This window comes from Quercus lobata, chromosome 3, assembly GCF_001633185.2.
Source record: "Quercus lobata isolate SW786 chromosome 3, ValleyOak3.0 Primary Assembly, whole genome shotgun sequence".
Lineage (NCBI taxonomy): Eukaryota > Viridiplantae > Streptophyta > Magnoliopsida > Fagales > Fagaceae > Quercus > Quercus lobata.
This window is the reverse complement of record NC_044906.1, coordinates 55,370,923-55,394,396: the sequence shown is the minus strand read 5'-3', so window position 1 is coordinate 55,394,396 and position 23,474 is coordinate 55,370,923. Positions and strand designations below refer to the sequence as shown.

General features: G+C 35.7%; 2 protein-coding genes across 7 annotated transcripts; both read right to left on the bottom strand.

Moving 5' to 3' along the window:
- Positions 1 to 739: 739 nt before the first annotated feature.
- LOC115982335 (serine/threonine protein phosphatase 2A 57 kDa regulatory subunit B' theta isoform-like) lies at positions 740 to 12,725 on the bottom strand. 4 transcript variants are annotated; one of them, XR_004089597.1, is made up of 4 exons: positions 12,575 to 12,724; positions 10,464 to 12,243; positions 1,531 to 2,219; positions 740 to 818 (listed from the first exon to the last, which is right to left on the bottom strand). XR_004089597.1 is itself a non-coding variant. In XM_031104911.1 (4 exons), exons 2-3 carry the CDS (start codon positions 11,661 to 11,663, stop codon positions 1,860 to 1,862), a joined length of 1,560 nt encoding a protein of 519 aa, XP_030960771.1. In that variant the 5' UTR covers positions 11,664 to 12,243; positions 12,575 to 12,725; the 3' UTR covers positions 1,267 to 1,744; positions 1,853 to 1,859. The 4 variants fall into 4 exon arrangements, 3 of the variants coding, with proteins under 3 accessions (XP_030960771.1, XP_030960769.1, XP_030960770.1); XM_031104911.1 differs by lacking the exon at positions 740 to 818 and having other exon boundaries at positions 1,267 to 1,744; positions 1,853 to 2,219; positions 12,575 to 12,725; XM_031104909.1 differs by lacking the exon at positions 740 to 818 and having other exon boundaries at positions 1,267 to 2,219.
- Positions 12,726 to 17,851: 5,126 nt separating this feature from the next.
- On the bottom strand, positions 17,852 to 23,474 carry LOC115982334 (serine/threonine protein phosphatase 2A 57 kDa regulatory subunit B' theta isoform-like). 3 transcript variants are annotated; one of them, XM_031104907.1, is made up of 3 exons: positions 23,384 to 23,474; positions 21,477 to 22,831; positions 17,852 to 18,557 (listed from the first exon to the last, which is right to left on the bottom strand). In XM_031104907.1, exons 2-3 carry the CDS (start codon positions 22,689 to 22,691, stop codon positions 18,198 to 18,200), a joined length of 1,575 nt encoding a protein of 524 aa, XP_030960767.1. In that variant the 5' UTR covers positions 22,692 to 22,831; positions 23,384 to 23,474; the 3' UTR covers positions 17,852 to 18,197. The 3 variants fall into 3 exon arrangements, with proteins under 3 accessions (XP_030960767.1, XP_030960766.1, XP_030960768.1); XM_031104906.1 differs by having other exon boundaries at positions 21,477 to 22,920; positions 23,384 to 23,449; XM_031104908.1 differs by lacking the exons at positions 17,852 to 18,557; positions 23,384 to 23,474 and adding an exon at positions 18,564 to 18,674 and having other exon boundaries at positions 21,477 to 23,375.

Genomic DNA, 23,474 nt, shown 5'->3' with positions numbered 1-23,474 from the left:
TAATTGATAATTTCAAGAATCTACACTAGAACAACGCACGAGGGTTTTCTTGGGGTTGGAAGAGAAGTTTTACAAACAAAAATGATACTTATCCTTTTGTATCATTGCTTTCAAATGTTGGGTGGGGACACTATCCTTAATCACCCATAATCCGAACCTTCATATCACCTGTTCCAACAAAGCTTTAGATTTCTATTTGTGTAGGAAAATCTCATTAGTTGAAGGAGAAAATAGCTGTCCCAATCTTCTGGGTTAAGCCTCCTGCTGGTTGATACGAATTAAATACTGATGATTGATGCGTCCTTAGGCAACCCAGGTAAAGCAGGTGAAGGGAGTTTGAGAAGCTCCCTTTGGAAATTGGATCAAAGGCTTTTCTAGGTCCATTGGAGTTTCTACTAGTGTGATGGAAGAATTTTCCAAGACTAAGAGAGCTTGTTCCCCCCATTTGAATGATTGCATTGTAGGTCATTGCTCAGCTAGCTTCAACAAATAAGCGTTAGGTATGTCTACCATGAAGCAAATAAATGTGCGGATGGGCTTGCAAGAGGGTTTGTTCTCAACCAAGATGATTTTGTAATTTTCGATAACGCCCTCTTCTGAATTATCTAGTATTTTAAGCTTTAATGCTTCTGATCTGTACTCTTAAAGGCTCTCAGCCTCTACTTTGCCTCTGCTTTGGCTAGCTAGTTCATATATATATATATATATATATGACACACTATCTGCCCACGTCGATTGGAGGAAGACCATTTGGTGTTCTTAAAGACCAAGCAGAATGCAAAGGAGCTCCATAAACCTATCAAGCGCTTTTGGTATAGCTTAGCAAAACAAACAAACAAACAAAATAAATGTCATTGACTATTAAAAAAAAAAAAAATGCAGAGGAAAATATTAGAGCTATCCTGATTTCTTCAGTTTGTGGCAGCTGAAGAAATAAACCAAAACAGAATGGTAAAATTGGTGAGCAGATGAAAAGGAAGACTGTAATAATGAGCTTATGAACTCCTAGAATGGGAGTCATTAGCAGGACATCTGGAATGGAGCTGGAAGATTTGTAAGAAAAACGGAAATGGTAAGTATTTTGATGTTCAAGCCTCTAGAAGTTCTAAATCCAGACAATGCATGCACAAACATAGGATGAACAAACAAATGGATGGAATACTAACAGCAAAAGTGAAATGGGAGGAATACCCTTTGCGGTTTCATATTCACCCTGAGCATCTAGATTTAGAACAAATCACCCCAATAGGCTAATACACTTACTGCTAAACTCTAAAACATACCTTTAGATTGAAAATATACTACAGAGAGAACAGATGTTTGTCAGACCAAAAAATAAAAATACAAAGGTTTCTTCCAATTGAGATCACTTAAATATATCAACATCTATGTAATCAACAATTCACACTGAAAAAAGGGTTCTCTAAGATCAATCAATAAATAATATTAATACATACACATGCACAAATGAAATTTAGTTCAATAAGTATTTCAGAACTCATTGAAATCAAGTCCAGGTGTGTAAATTACCTTTGATCTGCAACTTCCTCATCTCAACAATTTAAATATCAAGTAAAAGGCCATAAATATCACCTATGTCTTCTTTCTCACATACGTGGAGTGGAGCTTCCGACTTAATTTTGCAGTGTATCCCCATATACAGTATCTGTGTGAATTCCAGATTACAAACTTCAGTGCTGCATAGAGGTGTCATGTGCAATTGATCTTTGTGGCACTAACAGCCCTGAAAGCGGCATGAGCAGCTACAAGTTTAGACAACCATCCATGTGCATTCAACCTCTTAAAGCACCATTAACCATCTAATGCTCCTATTAACCAAAAAAATTGAGACCTTCACATTAGTTCAAAGATGTTTCGGTGGTTATCGTGTGCGGATTGAGAAGTGCTTCACTACTTGCAGCTTTGGATGCAGCAATCTCTTCTAAACGCTTCCATATCGTCTCCTGTTTTGTTTTGATCTCCTCCACTTTCGCTTCATCTTCCTGGAACTGGCGCAAGCATTCCTCAAATAGCTCAGGATCAACATCAGAGAAGATCTTGCGGACATTAATCGTCAAGCTTTGAACCACCTGATTCCAGTGGTTACGACCATTTTTCTCCAGAGCAGGGAAGATAATTGGCAGAATAACTTTACGGTTTTGTCTGATTAAGTTTTCAATGTGGTCATTGTTCCACAAGTACAAAGCTCTCTCTGCCACCTGTAAAAGCAAGTATCCATTAAAATATTCAAGTTCTTTCTGTTTTTTTAAACATCCAAGTATTCAAACTTCAGGAAACACATATGATGTATTATCATCATCTATTAGAAATTATACTAGGATCAGGATCCCAATATGAGTAGATGACCAAGGTATGGAAGTCCTAAACCAGAATCTCATTTTAAATCTTGACGCACAAAAGAATTTTTAACCAACATCTGCCTGTATGCCAAAGGCAACTGAATATACTTTGACATTTGATCAAGTCAAACAAACTCCAAATGATTGTAAAAGGGAACAAACTTCAGTTGCAACCATTATGGGATACTCACTTCATAAGCAATTGGAAACAGTTGGTACATAGAAGTACGTGTTTATTTCAAGCTAATCCTACACTAATTGAGTTAACAGGCAATACCACAAAAACCCAGACTTGATCATTACAACATTGAACCACAACCTATAAGATGGGAGAGCACTGTAGCACCTGATCCTCCAATCTCCCTTGACAAAGAACAGTGCAACTAGAAAATGCGCCAAAGGAAAATACCATACAAACATCTGATCAAACTTTACTTGGCTAAGTTCCGATAGATGTATTATGCCCAATATAAACATATGCATCTATGCATTAAATAAGCCTTCATACCAATTCCAAGCTCTTTTCTTGGAACATGCCCCTATGACTAAGAAGTCCTCTCAATGCTTACTACTTGAATGGAAACTTAGAACAAGGTAAATTTTCTTTTTCTAAGTACATGAATCAAATATACTCAATGTTTTAAAAACCAAACCGTACAAAGAACCAAAAAAGGAAGAGATTCAAGATTTTAGGTAGCACTTAGAATTCAACCAAAGGTTAGACCATGATCACATCATAAATAATTGAATAATTAATTAAAAAGTAAATAAATAGCAAAAAATTTGTAAAAACTTAGCTATATTGAATAAAAAAAAGTCTAAAGAAATCTAAAAAATTTTGAAGCATATTTCATGACTTATATAAGAAAACTAGAAAACAATAAAGCCTAAACGATAGAAATTATTTTAGAATAATAATAAAACTTAAAGTAAAAACCATAAACAAACAAATAGTTTCCAATATCGCATTGTAACATCATAAAAATAATATCCATTCACCAAATATATATATAATGACTTTAATGACTCATGAACTACAATGGTTCAAAAAAAAAGATCTGTGTAATCCATTTTGCAGATTCTAGCTAGACCGCTAGTATTGCATGCATTTATTGGATTTTTTTACTACACAGGGAACACTTCACAGCAGAGGAAAACTCATCATACTAAACTAAGTAGGCCAGGCTAGAGGTCTAAATGTGCCTAAATTAACAATACAAACATGCAAAGTAGCAAACACCTTCTCATCCTGGGATAAATCTATCCTTGCTGGAAAAAGATATGGCCTCATCTTTCCATCAAATCAATCATAATCACATTTACTTTACCCTTCAACCCTCAAAGGTCTCCTACTCTGGCAATCTCCTTCTACTTGGGCTCTTCATGTTGCTGCCACTCTGAGTCATAAATTCCCCATCGCATCACTAGTAAGATAGATGCTAGCAATGGTGAATCACATTTCTCCCTCTAGTCTGGTACCAGACATTCCAATTGATCTCCAGCTGGTCACCACTTAGATTTACTTTCGGCAATATCTTATTCATGCCTCATTGAACTCTAGGTCACAATCTATTGGAAAGTGTAAGAATTGCTCCTAAAAGGCCCCCTCAACCCACAAATGGTTTTGCGGGTCAAACAGTCCAATCGTGACACGTACAGTTATAAACAGAAATGTAAAATTGTCTGGTTCTGAGAGTTTATAAAACCAGCTGAACTCCTGGTTCACAGTCAATCCAGTTGGATCTTCCTGTATGTGGTTTGGATTTTAAAACACTGATTATACTACTTCAATTCATAATTATTGTTTATTGAAAAATAACCCAGGCTATCAAATGATTTGAACAAGAAAGAGCGATTTACTCACTATACCTGGTTCACATTCATGCAATTATAGTGATGAAGTTGATGCTGTCGTTGAGTGTTAGGTTGGTAGCAATGGTGATGTAGTGGCTGTAGTAGCTGGCTGGTGGTGGGGTGAAGGTGTTGTTTTGTCATGAGCTAAGAACAATTCATCTAATCCACAGCACTGATATAAACAAACACAACCACAATCACTCCCATGACAAAACAACACCTTCACCCCACCACCAGCCAGCTACTACAGCCACTACATCACCATTGCCACCAACCTAACACTCAACGACAGCATCAATTTCATCACTATAATTGCATTGCCATCCATACCACCAGATCAGACCACAACTGCTACCCTAACATCTTAACTACTGTCATACTTTTAACCTGTTTAAACCGCTGACGCTGTCGCAACATCATCACACTTCAACCTCTCTCCACCTCCCATTTTTTTATGTAAAACAGGAAAATTTTGCAAATTAAGGTAGACCACTTGCCTGGTCAAACCAGTGTAGACATTGAATAACACTAAATCAAGTCTGTCTCATTAACTCTTGTCCATCATTTTTTCCTTCAGTTCATGTAACAGTAGGATCTACAAATGACTGGCAACCATTTGCATTATAACTTCAAGCTCAATACCCATTTGGGCAATCATGAACCTTTTCAATCATTATTTCCCAGTGGCACACAAGTAACCATGACTCTTCAATCATTAATCATGTTCAGTGCAGTACATGCTGAACAACTATGTTAAGCTTTGAAACTCAAAGTAGACAAAAATATTCGTCAGTAGTTCTTAACACCCAAGGATCAAGCAGCCAGTAAAGCAATTTATAAATCAGATAAAGAGAAGACTCAAGCTTAAAATCAAACCTAATAAGTTAATAATTGATCATAATAAATGAGCAATGCAGCAACCTCACTATATGCAAGCAGCCACGTCCCTACCTAGAGCCTCTATCTAGCAAGCCAGCAATAATAGAGGTTTACATATTAGCCAACCAGTTGCTTCAACAGGCAGGCCCAACAGGACAGATTGCACGTCCAGCAACCCTTCACCCAGCCATCTCTACACTTCCGATTGAACCACAGGCAGCATTTGTTTCCTCTCAATGTTAAATACAAATTTTATCTCCCAATACAAGTACAAAAAATTTATTAAACAGCAAATATAATCTAGCATCTTTTAGCTTACCATCCCTGATAGTTTGCACTGAAAACATAAGCAACTGAAATTCATGTCCCTATATGCCCGAGAAAAGCTGAAAAGTTTTAAAACTTTCCCAAGCACCATAATCAGATGTTCAATCATGATAGATATACAAATTATTTAACAAGTTTGTAAGAACATCATGTTAACTAATATTGCACAGTTCACAACACTAAAAATGAAAAAAATAAATAAATATATATATATATATATATTAAGAAGAAATAAAGAGGAGAGAGAGACCGGATGTAGCTACACGGGATTAACGTGTTTCTACCTTAGTGGCATACATCTACAACATAAAGCCCTAAACGACTACATCTTCACTGTTCACCTCTCTATTTGTATTATAATGCACTTATAGTCGGGTTTATATGGTAAACTAACCCTCAACTAACCCTATGGTCACAATAGTACAATTAGGACAACTTTTACAATTACGACTAGAGTTCCTAGCACAACTTGGACTAGGATAATATAATGGGCTTGGGCCTTGAACCCATGTCTTTACAATACAAGAATCAAGGAATGGCTTATGGGAAATGAACTTTTTGAGGGGCTAAATACTCCATAGTAAATGCAAATCACTAGTGCCTTTTGTGGCCTGTCCAATATTTTCTTTAATATTCTTTTTTAATAGTTATTTTCTTTTATATTTTTTTACCTTTTCCAGTTTCAGAAATCCTGTTCTAAGCCATCTTGTTTAGACTTGACATATATAATTAGTAATTACTGAAGAGTTGTAACCAATCATAAGAAATGAAAGAATAACATGACAGGAATAAGTCCTCAAAGCAGTCACAAAAATGTTGGTGTTGTGACACCGTCAACAGAGGCACCATGATTGCTACTATCATATATATAAACAGTATTTCAAGCTACAAATGAAACCCCACATATCCCTGGGAAGACTAACGTAGGGGAAGGTACCAATGTTTTACACCCCTAAGTAAGATAGACACCTCCAAATCTATACCCTATGTTCGCGAAGGAAGGAGGAGAGGAGAGAGGAGGAAAGGCAAAGGTAGTCAAAATATACTAAAAATTGTATTCTCCAGCCACCTCCCCTTCTCTCCTCTCCTCACTCCCCATCTCCCTCAATTACAAAATATAATTTAGGGGCCAGCAATGGATCCTCAACAGATTAATCTAGGTCGGCCACAAGTATTCTTTTCCACCATTCTATTTTATCCGAAGTCATACTCTCTGCTACCTCCATAATTTACCTGCCCTTTTTTACTACTAATGTTATTTTAGGTCTTCCTCTAATTTTTATGTTTCCCTCAACGTGAATCAACTCTCTTTCTCACTAGTGCATTAATTGCTCTCCTTTGTACATGACCAAATTATCACAAGAGATTCTCCCTCATCTTTTCATCAATAAGGGTCACCCCTATTTTTAAGCAAATTTTCTAATTTAAAATCTTATCTTTCCTTTTGTTATCCATCTTAACATTCTCATTTCAACTACACTCATTTTATGAAAATATTGTTCCTTAACAGCCCAACATTCAGTAAGCTTAGCTGGTTTTTTTTTATAAGTAATGATTTTTTATTGAAAAAAAAAAAAAAAGACTACTCCGTGTACATGTATCATGAACACAGAAACCTATAGAATTAAAAAGAAAAGGTGCTATGTAACATGTATCATGAACACAGAAGCCTATAGAATTAAAAAAGAAAAGGTACTATGTACAAAAGTGTTGCAAATATTGAAATTCAACCCCACACAGAAGAGTGAAGACCAATCAAACAAAGATCTAATAAAAAAATGTTGTCAATTGAGTCGCAGAACTTTTTGTATCCTCAAAAGTATGATGATTTTGTTCCCTCCACAATGTCCACATTAAACATAACAGGACTGTGTTCTAAGTATCTGCGGAATGTTTGCCAACCTAATTCCTCCAACCAAACAAGAGATCAACGACCTATTCCAATAATAACTATTGAATCCTGAAAGATCTAAAGACTACACTCCACAATGTAATAGTAACAGTTACGAGTTAGTATAATGTTTGGGGCAGAACCATAATTTTTGTGCTGTATAGTGTTAGGGTTATTAACTAATAAACCCTAAAAATACATTTTCATCCAAACAACATGGTATTAGAGCTTTTAGTCTGCTGCACTGACACATACAGCACCAACCTACTAACATGTAGCCTCTTAATGAGATTATCACATGTTAGGATCTTGATCTTCCCACATGTTGTCCATACGAAGCCTCTTTGGGTCCTTCACACAACAAGGGCCATTCCATGGGAAATCATAAGCAACAGTGCAATGTAACAGTAATGATCCACCATATCCTCACAACCAACACATACAACACTATTCTACTAACGTGTACCCTCTCTTGATGATTCTATCAAATGTTAGGAACTTCCCCCATGTTGTTGTCCATACGAAGTAATCAACCCTCCTTGGGGCCTTTACACATCAAATACTATTCCATGAGAAAGACAGGGCACCTGGACCTCGTAAGACATTGTTAAAAGTACAAACACCAAAGTCCCCTCTCCCTTTCAATCTCCAACTCATTGTCACAACTCTTTCTTCTAGGGATGTTTAAGTAACGAACATTTAGAAAGGAGTCTACTGACTCCAACTCCCAATCATTATAATCTGTATGAAACCTTACATTCTAGCTCCACATCTCCCCATCTATCTTTCTAACCAATACAAATCAACTAACGCTTCTCTAGCTATGGAGCATGTGTACAAATTGGCAAACACCCATCTTCAAAGGATGATCCCCACACCATATGTCATGCTAAAACTGTACTCAGCGAACGCAGCCATCTGCTACATCGAAGTGTACATATTGTAAAAGTCTGTCCCACCCAGGCCACCCCACCCTAATGCTTTTCCAAAAGCAACAGACATGAGTCCCTTGTACAAGTTTTGAGGTCCATCCACCCCATTCCTCACCATACTTCATAGCTACTACACACCTCCATGAATGCGTTTCTTCTGTCCCAAAGTGCCATACTTGATTAAAGGTTCCTATCTTCCTAACACCCAATCCATCATAGTGCAAACTATATCTACAAAAAGCATTCACCAAGAGTTTTCAACTTGAATTGATTTAGTGAGCTCATCCATCACTAATGCAAAGAGATATGGACTTAAATGTTGATCCTTGATATAAACCTATAGTAATGGAAACTCATTTGTTTAAAATCTTCATGGGCTTCTCTAGGGGGCCTATTCTCCAAGTCAACAAAAACCATATGAAAATCTTCATGGGCTTCTCAGTATTTTTCCATTAGGTGTCTAAGTAAGAAAATAGTAGATCTCCCTAGAAAACAACATCCTTGGATTCTCTGATATTGTTGTTTCGTGTCTTAACCTATAATCAATCACTCTCTCCCAAAGTTTCATAGTGTGACTCATAAGCTTGATCCCATGATAACTTATAAAATTTTGAATATCTCCCTGTTTTTGTAAATAGGTATCAGAATATTTCTCCACCATTTCACTCAGCATTTTGTTAAAACTTCAGATCTTATTGAAAAGGTTTGTCAACCAGCATACATCCACTCTCCAAAGCACTTCCAAACTTCAATGGGAATTTCATCAAGTCCTGTAGCTTTTCTTGTTTTCATGTCCTCAATGTGCCTTATACCTTGGTCAACCTAATTCTTTGAACAAACCTACAGTTTCTATCCTCAACTGGGTTACTCAATTCACTCCAATCTATTGCTCTCATTAAAAATTTTATCAAAATAACTTTTCCATCTCTCTTTAATCTCCCGTTCCTTTACTAACACTCTTTGATCTTCATATTTAATGCACTTGACACCATTCAAGTCTCTTGTTTTCATTTCACTTGTCTTAGCAAGTTTATAAATATTCTTCTCTATCCTTTGCCCCCAACTTGCTATGTAGTTCCTCATAAGCCTTACATTTAGCCTCTTGGACAGCCTTTTTTGCTTCCCTCTTCGCCACTTTATGATTTTCATAAGCAGCATTGTCCCTACATCTAGGTAGGCTTCTATAACTCTCTCTTTAATCTAATTGCTGCTTTACCTCCTTATTCCACCACTAAGTCTCCTTAGTCGATCACCCATGTCCTTTAGATTCTCCAAGTACGTTCCAAGCATACCTTAAGAAATTCAGAATCCCAAGAAATATGCAGGAATGCCATGAAGAAATCTACCCACTATTTCAAGAAATTTTATTTATGGACTAGAAAAATTACCCTAGCAATTGAGCTCAAAACTCATTAATTAATTTATTTTTTTTTGCTAGGGGTCCTCAACTCATTATCTCAATATTTAATTCTGTCCAACAATTCTAGTCAATTAATAACATTCCTAGGGATAAAATATAGGAGTTTGATTCAGTTACCAAATATTAAAAAAAAAAAAATACAAAAAATACAAAAGATTAATTTATACTAAATCTAGCAATGATTAAGTAGTTCTTTTCATCACAAAATTAATAGAAATGGATAAGCACATATAACTAACACAAATTACCACTGTCCACGATTTAAGCTAAATTTATCAATAACATTGACCAAGTTTAATGTATTTATTTAAATTGACCAAAACAAACAAGTCAAAATCAATGTTTATGATTTTAACAAAGACCAAAATTGCATATGTACATTATCATCTAAAACTAAAAGTAATGATACGCTAACTCAGAAAAGAAGTGACACAGGCAAAGATATTTGGAAAATCACAACAATCTTAGATTTCTTATATAAAGCCATTGCTTTATAAATTGAATAAAGAAATTAGTGCAATAAAACCAACCAGAGGTAAGTACCAGCAAGTGAGAAAGCCAACTATACATTTCAGATTTCACTGTTATATTTGCCATAAGGCATTCTTCCCACTTAGAAAGGAAAGAAATTAATCATCATTTTTCAACATAACCAGGCATGTCACCAGATTCAAACTGCAATTACTACAGGAAAAAACCAGGAAAATAGCAAGTGGGAACACCAAATATTTCAAAGCAAGCTTCAAGATGGGAAGTGTAAGCTGAAGTAGATTAAGATCAAACTTTAAAGGGCTCACTACCTGAAAATGTGAGCTACTCAAGCAACGGGCAATTTGCCGGAACAGGGGTACCATACACCTTTGAAATTCTGCTGGCTGAGTTGCTTCTAAAACTTCCTCCAGCTCACTTAGAAACATGACTTCCTTTGAACTATTTGTGATTGGCCAATACTTCAGTAAACCCCTTATGACTGTGTCAGCAAGCTTGCAGTCTTTTTCCACAAATTGCGTAATGCAGTACGATAACTGCTGATGGTACATTGGTAAGCATCTTGGTTTGTGAAGAGGGATTAGAGCCCGAACAAGGAATAACTTGTGTTCTTCTTTTAGTGGCAGAGCGAACCCATTGATTATACTGCCCAAAACTTCTAAAAGCTCAGCAATCCCATTGTGCTTCTCTGTTTCAAAAATAAAATGGAAGAAGATGTTGTTGATTGCTTTCCTAATAAATGGGCGATGCACCATAAACTTCCCGTAGATGCGATGTAGAATTGTTTTCAGATACTCCCTCTCTCTGGGATCCTCAGAATCAAAGAGATCTAGCAACTTTAGAACAAAAGAGTGATCAATGTACCTCTTGGCCAACTTTGCATCTGTCTCAGGAGATGCAACGAACCTCAGAAGAAATTCGTACACAATTTGCAAGTGAGGCCATGCAGGGTCCATTGAAGGCTCCTCCTCCTCCAAATCAAAAGCCTCTAAAACCTTGTTCTCACGGGGCTGTGGAGTAAATGACCTAAATAAGTTCACAGACACCATCTTTATAGCCTCTAGCATAACAGTTTCAGTAAACTTCCCATTTGCAGAAGTAACATAATCCACCAGCTCAAGCAACGTCTGCCGCTTGATGTCCTTTTCTTTCAGGTTCTTTGTTGGATCGGTGAAGTCAAAGACAACACAGCACAAGTTCAGCTTTTTGATAAACAAGTTCTGCTTCTCAGAGCCGGGGACATCCCTGAATCCTGGCAATGCTTCATAAGGACCATTTACTAGATTACCATTGAGTTTTGGATTAACAACTTGGGGAATTTTACTTCCATAACTATATCCTGAATTTGGAGCAAAGTCAGGGCCTGAAAGCGTTGCACTATTCGAGATTAGGTCATTGTTTCTCGAATTGATGGAAGTATTTGATGAAGGGTCAGATGATCCAGCAAATTCACGATTATCACCCGACTTAGATGGCTTCCGGGGAAGCCTACCAAATATTTGTTTGATCATAACTTGAAGAAAAATTAATGATATTAAACACAAGTCCAATCAAACCCAGCTGTTTCTAGACTTCAGAGGCTCTCTCAAAGCAGAACCCAATCCATCAAAGAGACAAGAGTCTCACCATCAGGGAAGAAAGCCCAGATGCAAAAAACCCATTTTAAACCAGTGAACAACAAAACAGACCCACTTGTATTAATCTCAGATACAAACACCCACTCCCATATATAGATTACACAAACCCCAATTCATTAGTCAAAAAGCATCAAATGAAAAACACTAATTTTGATTTTTATCATACTATCCCCAAAATTCAACAATTTGGCAAACTTATCTCCATGATTTGACACCCTTTGACTCAAACTCAGACACCCAGATAAAACCAAACAAAAACGACAAGGACACTTCAAACAGAACCCAGTAACAACTTCCAAAATTAGATACAAACACCAAAAGCTCCAGTCTTTTAACTAAGTTCTTCAAGCTAAGAACTGGGTTGAAGAGAAAATTCACCTTCTTGCCCCCTTTTTTCCTTCAAAATTAGCAGCTAACTCGGCTTGGCTCAGACGATGGCAGGATCTGGTTCGATCTATAACACCAAGACATCATTTTTTTTTTTAATCAAACTAGTATTCAAAAACAATTCTTGAAAAACTAAAAAAGAAGGAACGATAAAGAAATAAAGTAAACAACTTACATAGTAGGAACGAAAAATAAAAAAGCAAAAGAACATTGAAGGTGAAGCAAACCCAGATAAGATTAAGTTAAAAAAAGGAGCACAAGAATGTTCTTTATAGTAAAAGAGGTAATGACTTCATAGAGAAGCAGTGCAAGAGAAGTATAGATATTATTCTTTTCCTTTTTTTCAATTCCATTGGGCCACAGACACAGGGAGAGAGAGAAAGAGAGAGAATACTGACCAAAATACTCATTAGAACATTCACAGTCCGTCAATGGAACCTTTGAGTAAGATAAAATAAAGTTGACAATAGCTGCTGCTGATGAAAAGAGAAACTCTCTCTCTCTCTCTCTCTCTCTCTCTCTCTCTCCGTGCGGAAAGGTCTAAACTAAAGGTTCATATTAGTTACTGTTGAAAAACACGCTTAAGGTGAGAATGGATGTTATTTGATCCGACTATGAGAGATACTAACAAAGTTGTCAATTCCATTTTAGTACCTCTTTCAGTCAATAGAAAGTAAAATTATTGTTAATACTCTGGATTTGGATTTTTATAATTTTTTATTCGGGTACCATTTTAGGATTAGAGCTAACTTTATTCGAATATATATATTATATACACAAAAATACTAAATCCTTGTTACACTATGTTATATCATATTAAGTTATTAATTAATTCAAAATTAAATCAGGGATATTCTTAAGATTATCTTTACAAAACATATCATATTAGCTAAAACTTAGCGGAATCGTCTAAAATTGAGGCCAAGATAAAATAGGGTGGGTAATTTTCAACAAGAATGGATTGGAATTGACCATACTGGATAATAACATTTGCCCATTTTGAATTAGTTAGGGAAAATCCGCCCCATGGAAAGGATGATGCAAGGTGGAGATTTAATTTTCCACCCAAACATGGGATAGGAGCATGCATTGGGAGAGAAAACCACATAGTTATAAATAGTATCGTAACAATAGTATTAGCAAAAATATTCCATACTCTCCAGAAATCTAGTACACTTTTTTTTTTTGAGAAACTATTAGGTTATATATGGGTTTTGGATTGTACCGGTTATTTTGATAAGCTCCAACTATTTCGGTCAATACAAAATCATACATTTTTTGGATATTTTTTTAAACCTGGGAGAATGCTTTCTCAAAAAAATGATAATGGGCTTTTCTTAATATAATGATGAGTTCAAAGAAGTTATTTTGAGTTAGTGAAGAAATAGATACATACATGATGAGTTAAATGAAGTTATTTTTTGAGTTCTTGGAAACATATATATAGAGGCAATTTCGAAAATATACACTAATATTGACTGGTACTAAAATATTTTATTTATCTATTCAAGCTAAGAAAACCTTCAATACATTATTTATGAAATTGGAGAAAATCCCACCTACCCCTAAAACAAGTGTAGGAGCAAGAGTAGGTAATGAGATCTCTTACCCGTTACCATTCCTACAGAATATGGTATGCAATTATTATGCTTACCTAGATACTCTATCATTATATGCCTAGCTTATAAATCTCTTTCACTTATTTTTACATGAATTTTATCTTCTTTAAAATATAAAAGTCACTAATTTGAACCAGTGCAACTTTCACTGTACCATTTTTAAATCGTTTCTTGTGTTTTACTCCTCCCCCTCCACGCCGCGTTAAACAAAGAAGAACCACCACCCATCTAGGAGTCAAGTGACTTTGCAACTTCGAAGGAAGCCAAGCTTGTGATGGTCTTGCCGGCATTGTCGGGGCGGATGATAACCTATCAAAAATAAAAGCAAATTGAAATGGGGAAGTTATCCTTTCCTCATAGGCCTTAAGGGATTTGCAAGAATCTTTGAAACAATTTTGTATAAAAAAATTACAAAGGCTAATTGGTCTAAATGTTTGTTTGCCTCCAACTTATTTAACAAGTTTTTTGCTTTTAACTTTTATACACATCTTTTTAAAGGGTAATTATTGAATACTTCCGAAGTACCATAAATGCGTACTCCCTCCTCTCACATAACTATGAGTCTCACTAATTAAATTTATAGTAGAACCCACAATTCATGTAAAATGGGAGAATACACTTTTTTAGTACTCCCGGAGTATTCAATAATTTTTCCTTTTTAAAATCTCTTTTTTTTTCCTCACATTTTCAAAGTACGAATATATTTTAGGACATTTTCAGCAAAAAGCTATATAAACCGATATCAAACACAAACAAGTGTAACATCCTTTAGAGATATTGAGAACAATCCACTAGAAAAGTAAGGTTTGGAAGAAGCTTTGAAAACTAAAGATCAAAGAGACAATTAAGCTTTTAATATGGAAAATCGCTTGAGAAATATCCCAACAAGGTCAATGATTAGGAAAAGAATCAATACAAGGAAAAGGAAAAGGAATCGATATTCTAGAAGTACGAGAAAGAAATCCTTGAAAACTTCTTCTTCTTCTTTTTTCTGATAATCAAAAAGGGGTAGAGGTGACCATATGTAACTTACCCCTCAAGACGTGACCTAATAAGGGCACCTTCCTGCTAGGGGATGCTGGATTGGCCTTCCAAATTTTTTGAAATGCAATTTAACTCAATATCAAAATGGGTGAGGTTCATGACACAATCAGAATTCAAGCCACAACTATCAAGGAAGGAGTAAGAAATTTCATACTATTTGTGGCAATTTGTTGTGATACAATATGGTCGACAAGAAACCGCATCATAAGACAAATAGTACATCAAATGCTTTTATTTAGACAAATTAATAAGATATATATTCTGATCATATAATGTATTGGGATTTGCATGTGATGTAGCAAAGAGAAGTAGCTCTTGGGATCGCCACCACCACCTTTTGTGAAAGTTAATTTTGACGTAGCCATTAGTGAAGACAAAGGTTGTATAACAACAGTTGGAAGAAATCATAAAGGGGAGTAGATTGCATGGAAAGAATTGATAGATGACCATTACAGCAAAATCAAAAGCATTATTACTAGCAGTCACCAAACTAAGTAACTAAACTAGGCCTCAAGTTTGTAATTTGTGAGGGCGACGCATTGAATTTGAATGTTATACTCCTGCTTCCTAAAGTCTCGCCTCCCCTCGTTGTTCTATAGAAAATATTATTGCTAGAATTTTGCTGATCAAATTCGTTTATTGAATGGTACTCCACAAGTCACACTTTTAGATATACTAATTTTGTTCCCATAATATTAGATCTGTCAGAATTGACTCGTGAACTGACCCATTTTTCTCAAGTCAGGTCAGATCAACCCGCCTGTGACCCGACCCATTTTTTGAACATATGTTTTTTTAACCATACCATATAAGCTAAACCATGTAAAGATATCATGAAGTCACCCATTCAAATGTAATGACTTCGTTGAATCAAATAATAGCCACTAAAAAGTCTTCTTTCTAGTTTGACCTTGAGGCAACAAGATTTAGAGAAAATGAGCTTACAATTTATATTTTGAGAGTATCAAAGTAGCCTAGATTGAAACAACATCTCCACATCCTCAGGTGTGATAAAAGGCTCAAAGCATTGGTCTAGATCCCAAATTTCTGCAATAAAACTAGTAAGATCCATGACATTATCAGTCTCATCTACTGCAAGTGAACTAACATCTCTTTCACTATCTCCAAGTTGAACAAAATTTGTCACTAAGAGGATGAGAATCGAAGAACAAAAGTTGTTGCGTGAATGTCACCAGAGTTATAGAAACTTATTATTCTATTTTTTACTCTCTTTTTTTCAATTTTATGGATTTTTTTTAATGTAAGACTTTTTTTTTTTCTTAAAAAAATAAGAAAAATTACATCGTTTTGGGCATTTTATGGCAAATCACCTAACTTTTATGGTGATGATATTATTAATGAATTTTGATTGTATAAATTGGAGAATCTATGTGTACGTAATAATTAGGTCTCAAAAAGGATAATTTAGAGGGTATGATTGCTTAACTCACACTATCAATACATTTGAGCACCATTAAATTTGATTAAAGGCTAACTTTTGAATGTTGGGCACCCTATTTATGAATATGGAAATTGAAACCATCCAAAGTCAGTAGTTTACGTAGAAAACTCCCTTGTAATCTAGGCTGGAGCAAGGGATGTTCCTTGCTCCTGAAACTGATGCTTATAGAACATAAATACTCCTATATTTTACGAAGTTCTCTCCTACCAACCTATTGGTCACAGATACATTACAAAATTGATACAACAATCCCTTGTCCGCTAATGCTGCACCATTACCACCGGGTAAATCAAACAACGAACAAATTGGCTGGCATAGGTACAGGCGATTCTTCTCTGTAGTAGGGTCATTCAGCTAATGGGTTGGATTGTGGTGCTCCATTCTTTGTTTGTGTGAGTACATACCGTGTCCTTTTGCATGGGCATGCCTGTTGCACCCATTCATGACCATTGCACCGAGCATGCCATTGCGTCCTAAAAAATTATTGGGTATTTCGGTAGTATAATCCCTCCCGCTCACATAGGGGGGTTCACTTCTATGTGAGAGGGAGGGAGTATACTTTCAGAGTATCCAATAACAACCCTTGCGACCTTGGTTTGGGAGGTCTCCCATTGATTTAATGATTCTACCCTCAGCCTTTGGAATATTTATGCTCTTGTCCTGCACGTGTGGATGGCCAGAATGGATTCGATGTTTTTTAAGTGAAATAACCATCATGTCCCCCATGTTTTGGCCTTGTGACCATACAAATACAATATGTATTGTATTATTTAGCTTTTATTTTTGAGTATTTTGTTATTTTTTACATTTAATATTTTTTTTTTGTTTAGTTATTTATTTATTTATTTTTGCATAGGAAAAAATACAAATCTACCAGCAACCCCAATTGACTCAACCCACTTGCAACCCATTTAAGATAACTCATTTTTTTATCCAAACCCAATAAGCCTGACCCAAACTGTTTGCTAGGTCTACATAATATAGCTAGATGGGCCCTTTTTTTTAAGGAAAAATTATATTTTCCACCTGTCCTATAGTCCTATAGAGCACGCCTCTCAGAAGCATGTGAGTCCACGCATGCTGATCTCTCCATGGAATTGTCAATTGTTGGGATGTTATAGGTGCAGGTGATTATGGTGGCAGGTGCCGAAAACTTTGGTCAATTTAGACCAATTAGCTTCCCTCAAAAAAAAAATAAAAAATAAAAAGACCAATTAGCCTCCGTAATTTTTCATACAAAATTGTTTCAAAGATTCTTGCAAATCCCTTAAGGCCTTTGAGGAAAGGATAACTTCCCAATTTCAATTTGCTTTTATTTTTGATAGGTTATCATCCTCCCTGACAATGCCGGCAAGACCATCAAAAGCTCGGCTTCCTTCAAAGTTGCAAAGTCACTTGACTCCTAGATGGGTGGTGGCTCTTCTTTGTTTAACGGAGAGAGAAAGAGAGAGGAATAAAACACAAGAAAAGTTTTACAAACGCTACAGTGATTTAGCTTTTGCAAATTTTCAATTAGTAATGGCTAACTGGGTGGGAGCTTTTTTAGGGCATTTTAGGTACAATACTATCTATTTTAGAGAAAATTCCATTTTAGCCTACCAGGTGTGCATACACTTATATGCCAGTCCAGACTTCAAATGAATGGTATAAAGTCTTGCATATGTTGTTTCAAGCTATAAAAGGATTAGATACATAAAAGTTTAAGAATAAAAAAATAACTGTAAAAATGCTTGCTTGTCTATGGTTATGGATAAGAACCACTCTACATTATCTTGTCTTGAACCTCTCTACAAACCCAAAAATGCTTGTTGGATTCAATGGATACACTCTTGTCTTGAACTTTTTCTGTAGTATATTAGAGTTAACAAGACATCCAACAAATACCTCTTATTTTCGCTAACCTGAAAAGCTGGGAACTGATGCTTTCCGAAGAACAAGCACCGCTTCATTACTGGCAGCTTTTTTTGCAGCAAGTTCCTCTAGACGTTTCCATGCGGCCTCACGTCTTGCTTTGACCTCATCTTCCTTCAATTCATTTTCCTGAAACTCTTGTAAGCATTCCTGAAACAGCTCAGGATCAAGATCATAGAAAATCTTGCGGACGTTTATGGTCAGACCATGCACAGCCTGATTCCAATGATTTCTAGCATTTCTCTCCAATGCAGGAAAGATAATGGGCAGTATGACCTCGCAATTTTGTTTGATCAAGTTCTCAATGTGATCATTGTTCCACAAGAACAAAGCTCTCTCTGCCACCTAAGGAAAGAAGAATCAACAGCATTATGTGAGAACGTATCCAGGACTGGAATGGAAGGACGTTATGCTCTCATAAACGCAACATGAGAAGAAAGTGTCAGTGTGCTCTATCCATTTCTGTAGAGGATATTCCAGCCAAAAAAATACGTGTTCGGTCAGCTAAGCTCATTACAGAACAAAAACAAAAACAAAAATTAAAAAAGCGAGGGGTGGGGGGGGTGGCTAACGACTGATGTCAAGTATATGTAAATTAATTCCACCTAGTTTCGTGTAGATTTAAAAGCACATGCATCATCAATGCATATGTTGTTCAGAGAAAATTTCAAGTTGAGAATCCATTAGGTTCAGGCAGCAGATCCTGCAATTAGCATAGGAAGCCTCCTTAACTGCTCAGGCAATATGGTTAAAATAGAGAACCCCACAACCACACTTTTCTTGAGTAACTTCAAGTTGATAGAAAAGTTGTATTACTGAAGTTCTGGGATGCTAATTTTCAGGACATAAGATAGGGAAAGAGCTTTTTTCCATATTATGTAAGATTTTTAATTATATATCTGATGGATAGAAATAGCCATTTTTGTATCCTGCACTGAGATTGTGGAAAGATAGTAAAAATCTGTTTCAATCAATCATAACTTAAGCAACATTATAGAACTTGTTACAACTTTAACAGCATTATAAAATCACCGACATTTCAGAATATTATAACATGGGACAGTTTGATAAAAACATGCTAAGGCATTGAGCTCACCTACGAAATAAGCATGTAACAACCAATGCTGAGGTATTGATTAGGAGGTAAAGCCTTGATTGCCAAGCAAAAGATATAGTAAGCTTGAACAGCACTAAATGAAAAGGTGAACACTACTTTCTGTTCACTGGGCACATTAACTAATACACTTCTTTTACTAATGTAAAAAATCTTACAAGTATTAGAATCCATTACAAATATATCATGGTTGCTTAACATCAACACATTCCTACATAAACCAAACTGAAATATCCAATTAAAATCCAAATTTTCTCTGGGTTTGTCACTAGGTGCTCCAAACATTACTCTACAATACAAACTTCAATTAACTTCCAAATGTCTAGACTAGATTCCCTAACAGTTGTTATTACAGAACAAAACTTAGGTGCACATAGGCATATGGCACCAAATCTGTAGAAGGGAACTAGTTCAATCATGTGTCTATGAAATTTAAAAAAAAAAAATAGTAATAATATTTCATTTAGTAAAATTAGTTAAAAAAGAATAAATCAATTAAGGAAATAACAGAGAAATTACTTTGGATAGAGTAAATGGCAGAAAAAAATATATGTGGCCAACTCTAACTAATTTGTTGAGGATCCATAACCGACCTAAAAAAATTTTGGACTAAGGCTTAGTGGTCGTTTTTGTTGTTGTGGTGGTGGTGATAAGTTATACATGTACCCACGACCTCACTTTTTATCTTGCTCTTGCAAGAGGAGGAGATGCCATTTAACTACTCCATTGGACGAAAATCTATTACATGTGTGGGGATCCAAAGCTTAAAATGCAGGGAGACTAGGAGCAGGTGAAGAAAAAGAAAGAGAACCATAACAAATATATTGACCATCTATTGGCTTAACTAAATCAACAGTCAACAGAGCAAGATACCATATTAACTCATATCTGTATTTTTTCCGTTCATTTTTTGGTGGGACACTGCTTTATTGTATTGAGTTATACACACATCCAGTGAGTCTTGAACCCACAATCTCATTCTTCACCCTTACACTTACAAAGGGAGAAGGTGGCATTTGCGTTAAAGCCAACATTGTGGTAACCATTTCATACCGGCTGGTACATGTGGTATTTGCCATACCAGTACCCTGGTACAAGTACGCCCCCTTGTTTCGACTTACCTCAAATATCAGAACAACATTCCGGATTGTTCTGGCCAACACAGGCCATTCCGAGTAAAAAATACATTTCAGCCAGGAATATTCTTTTAATTTTTTATAAATAAAAAATATAATATACAATTTCCTTTCTCGCTTCAAACCAAGACCTATGCTATGGTATGGATAAAAATCACAAAGAAACAATATTGATTGGCCAAGTAATTACTAAAAGAAAATATTAGTCTAGTAAAAATTTATTTTGTACGAGTTCATACAACTAAAATTGTTTGTTTTATATTGGAATGCAAATAACTATTATATACATACATATATATATAGCAGTAATCTTGAAACAGTACCCTGGGACCAACAGCACCAAAATATTTCGTTTCTTCAGTAAATCAGAAACAGTCATCAGTATGATATTCACAACCTTGGTTAGAGCTCATTGGCACTTTCTAGCAATACTATTTACATATCCACTCTGTTCAGTCCGGATCCTCCATTTGCATCAACATTAATCTCTCATAAAAACTGAACATACTTGAGTTTCCCAGACAGAAAATTCTAGTAGTATAATAAATAAGAAGGTAAGATACACCAAAAGTAAACAACAAACTGCAGGTAGTCAGGAACTAAAGTGTATTGGACTTGATCAGCTTATCAGCACTCAACAGTGAACAACCCATATGAAGAGAATTGCAGTATTCCCAATTGTCTCTAATAATTCACACATGGGAACATAACATAAGTGATCACAGTGTAGGAAATGGCGGAAACATGGAAAGAACAATTTGAATGAATGATACTTCTAAACTTACTTTAAAGCAGAGATGAAGAGAAAGACATAACAGAAATTAGGGATGATCCAGAATAAAAGGTGAATAAATTGCACTTTCAATATAAAGCAGAGAATGCATCTAGGTAAAAATTAAATAAGTGCTGAACTTGGATATCTCTCATGTTGCAAATATCAATCATGTTCCAAAAAAGAAAGTGAAGTTTGCATAGATATAAATGAACATAAGCAAAGTGGGATAAACTTGCTACCTGAAAGTGTGAACTGCTCAGACAACGAGCAATCTGGTGAAACAAGGGAACCATACAACGCTGAAATTCTGAAGGTTGAGTTGCTTCTAAGACTTCTTCCAACTCACTTAGGAACATGACTTCCTTTGAACAATTTGTAATTGGCCAGTACTTCAATAAACCCCTTATGACAGTATCAGCAAGCTTGCAATCTTTCTCTACAAATTGCATAATGCAGTAAGATAACTGCTGATGGTACATTGGCAAGCATTTTGGTTTGTGCAGGGGAATCAGTGCCCGAACTAGGAACAATTTATGCTCTTCTTTCAGTGGCAGAGCAAACCCATTAATAACACTGCCTAAAATTTCTAAAAGCTCAGCTATCCCATTATGCTTCTCAGTCTCAAAAACGAAAATATAAAATATGTTGTTTGTAGCTTTCCTGATAAAAGGACGATGAACCATAAATTTTCCATAGATGCGGTGCAAAATCGTTTTCAAGTATTCTCTTTCTCTAGGATCTTCAGAGTCAAATAGATCCAGCAACTTCAGAATAAAGGAATGATCAATGTACCTTTTGGCCAATTTTGCATCCAGCTCAGGCGATGCAACAAACCTTAAGAAAAACTCGTACACAATTTGCAAATGAAGCCATGCAGGATCCATGGAAGGCTCCTCTTCTTCTACATCAAAAGCTTCTATGACTTTGTTCTCACGTGGTTGAGGATTGAAAGTTCTAAATAAATTTGCAGATACCATTGTTATGACTTCTTGCATCACAGTTTCAGTAAATTTGCCATTCACTGAAGTCACATAATCCACAAGCTCTAACAATGTGTTTCGCTTGATTTCCTTTTCCTTGATATACTTTGTTGGGTCAGTGAAGTCAAATATGACACAGCACATGTTAAGCTTTTTTATAAATAAGCTCTGCTTCTCAGAGCTTGGAACATCCCTGAATCCAGGCAATGCTTCATAAAAAGAAGACACTGGAATCCCATTCACCTTTGGGTTTGCACCTCGAGCAAACTTTTTATCATTATATGGTCCAATATCCGAAGCATAATTAAGGGCCACATGAGATGCAATAGAATTTCCAGACTTGCTTGTCCCTAAATCACTGCTTCTAGAACTGGTAGAAGAATTCAAAAGTGTTGTATGGCTTCCACCATGTTCACGATTATCAGCATTCTTAGATGGCTTTCTAGGAAGCTTACTAAGTATCTGCTTCAACATAGTTCACATAAATAAAAACAAAACGCCACCCTCCAAAAAACCGGAATATTTATTTACCAAAACCTTCACAAACCCTGTCCAACAATAATGCCACACCAGAAAACCCAGAACAAAAAGGGGGGCCAAAACCCCCTTCTCATCTGAAAGTAAAAAACCAAAAAACTTTATATCTCAGTCTCAAAAACCCAACATAAAAACCCACATGAAGCTTTATGCCCTCATTAAAAACCTACAAAATCCCTCACTTTCATCAAAACCCACCACAAAAAAAATTAAATTAAATTAAATTAAAAATTAAAAATTAAAAAATCAAACTTTTATACTATTCTGAAAAAACCCAGATGCCCAAAGCCACTATAAACCCAAAAAAAAAATCCCTAACCAACTTTCCACAATCAATTCACAAACCCCTTTTTTTCTTGTCTGTGTTTCCCACTTAAAAAGCAAGGAAAATACACAACATGCACCCCATTTCCTTTTCCCTAAACCTATCAGAATATGATTATTCAGCAAGAAAATAAATCAAATGAAAGACTGTAATGCTTATGAAAGATGAAAAAAACAAATAAAAATAAAAGCAAGAAAGGGCATAGCTAGATTTCCAATAAAGAGAAACCCAGATGAAGAAACTTGAGAAGTGATAACAGAACTTGAAAAGAAAGGCTTTTGTTTTGAGTTTTGATATCACTTACAGTTTACGGCCAGAGAAAAGGCTTGAGTTTGGTCTAGTTGTTGTTTGCTGACTTTAGAAAAGTGTTTTTTTTTTTTTCCTACAAGTGTTTC

Coding starts and splice junctions, on each gene's coding strand:
- LOC115982334 (XM_031104907.1), bottom strand. CDS start 22,691: ATGTTGAAGCAGATACTTAGTAAGCTTCCTAGAAAGCCATCTAAGAAT. Junction 18,558..21,476: donor TGAGCAGTTCACACTTTCAG/GTAGCAAGTTTA, acceptor TTCTTTCCTTAG/GTGGCAGAGAGAGCTTTGTT.
- LOC115982335 (XM_031104911.1), bottom strand. CDS start 11,663: ATGATCAAACAAATATTTGGTAGGCTTCCCCGGAAGCCATCTAAGTCG. Junction 2,220..10,463: donor TGAGTAGCTCACATTTTCAG/GTAGTGAGCCCT, acceptor TTGCTTTTACAG/GTGGCAGAGAGAGCTTTGTA.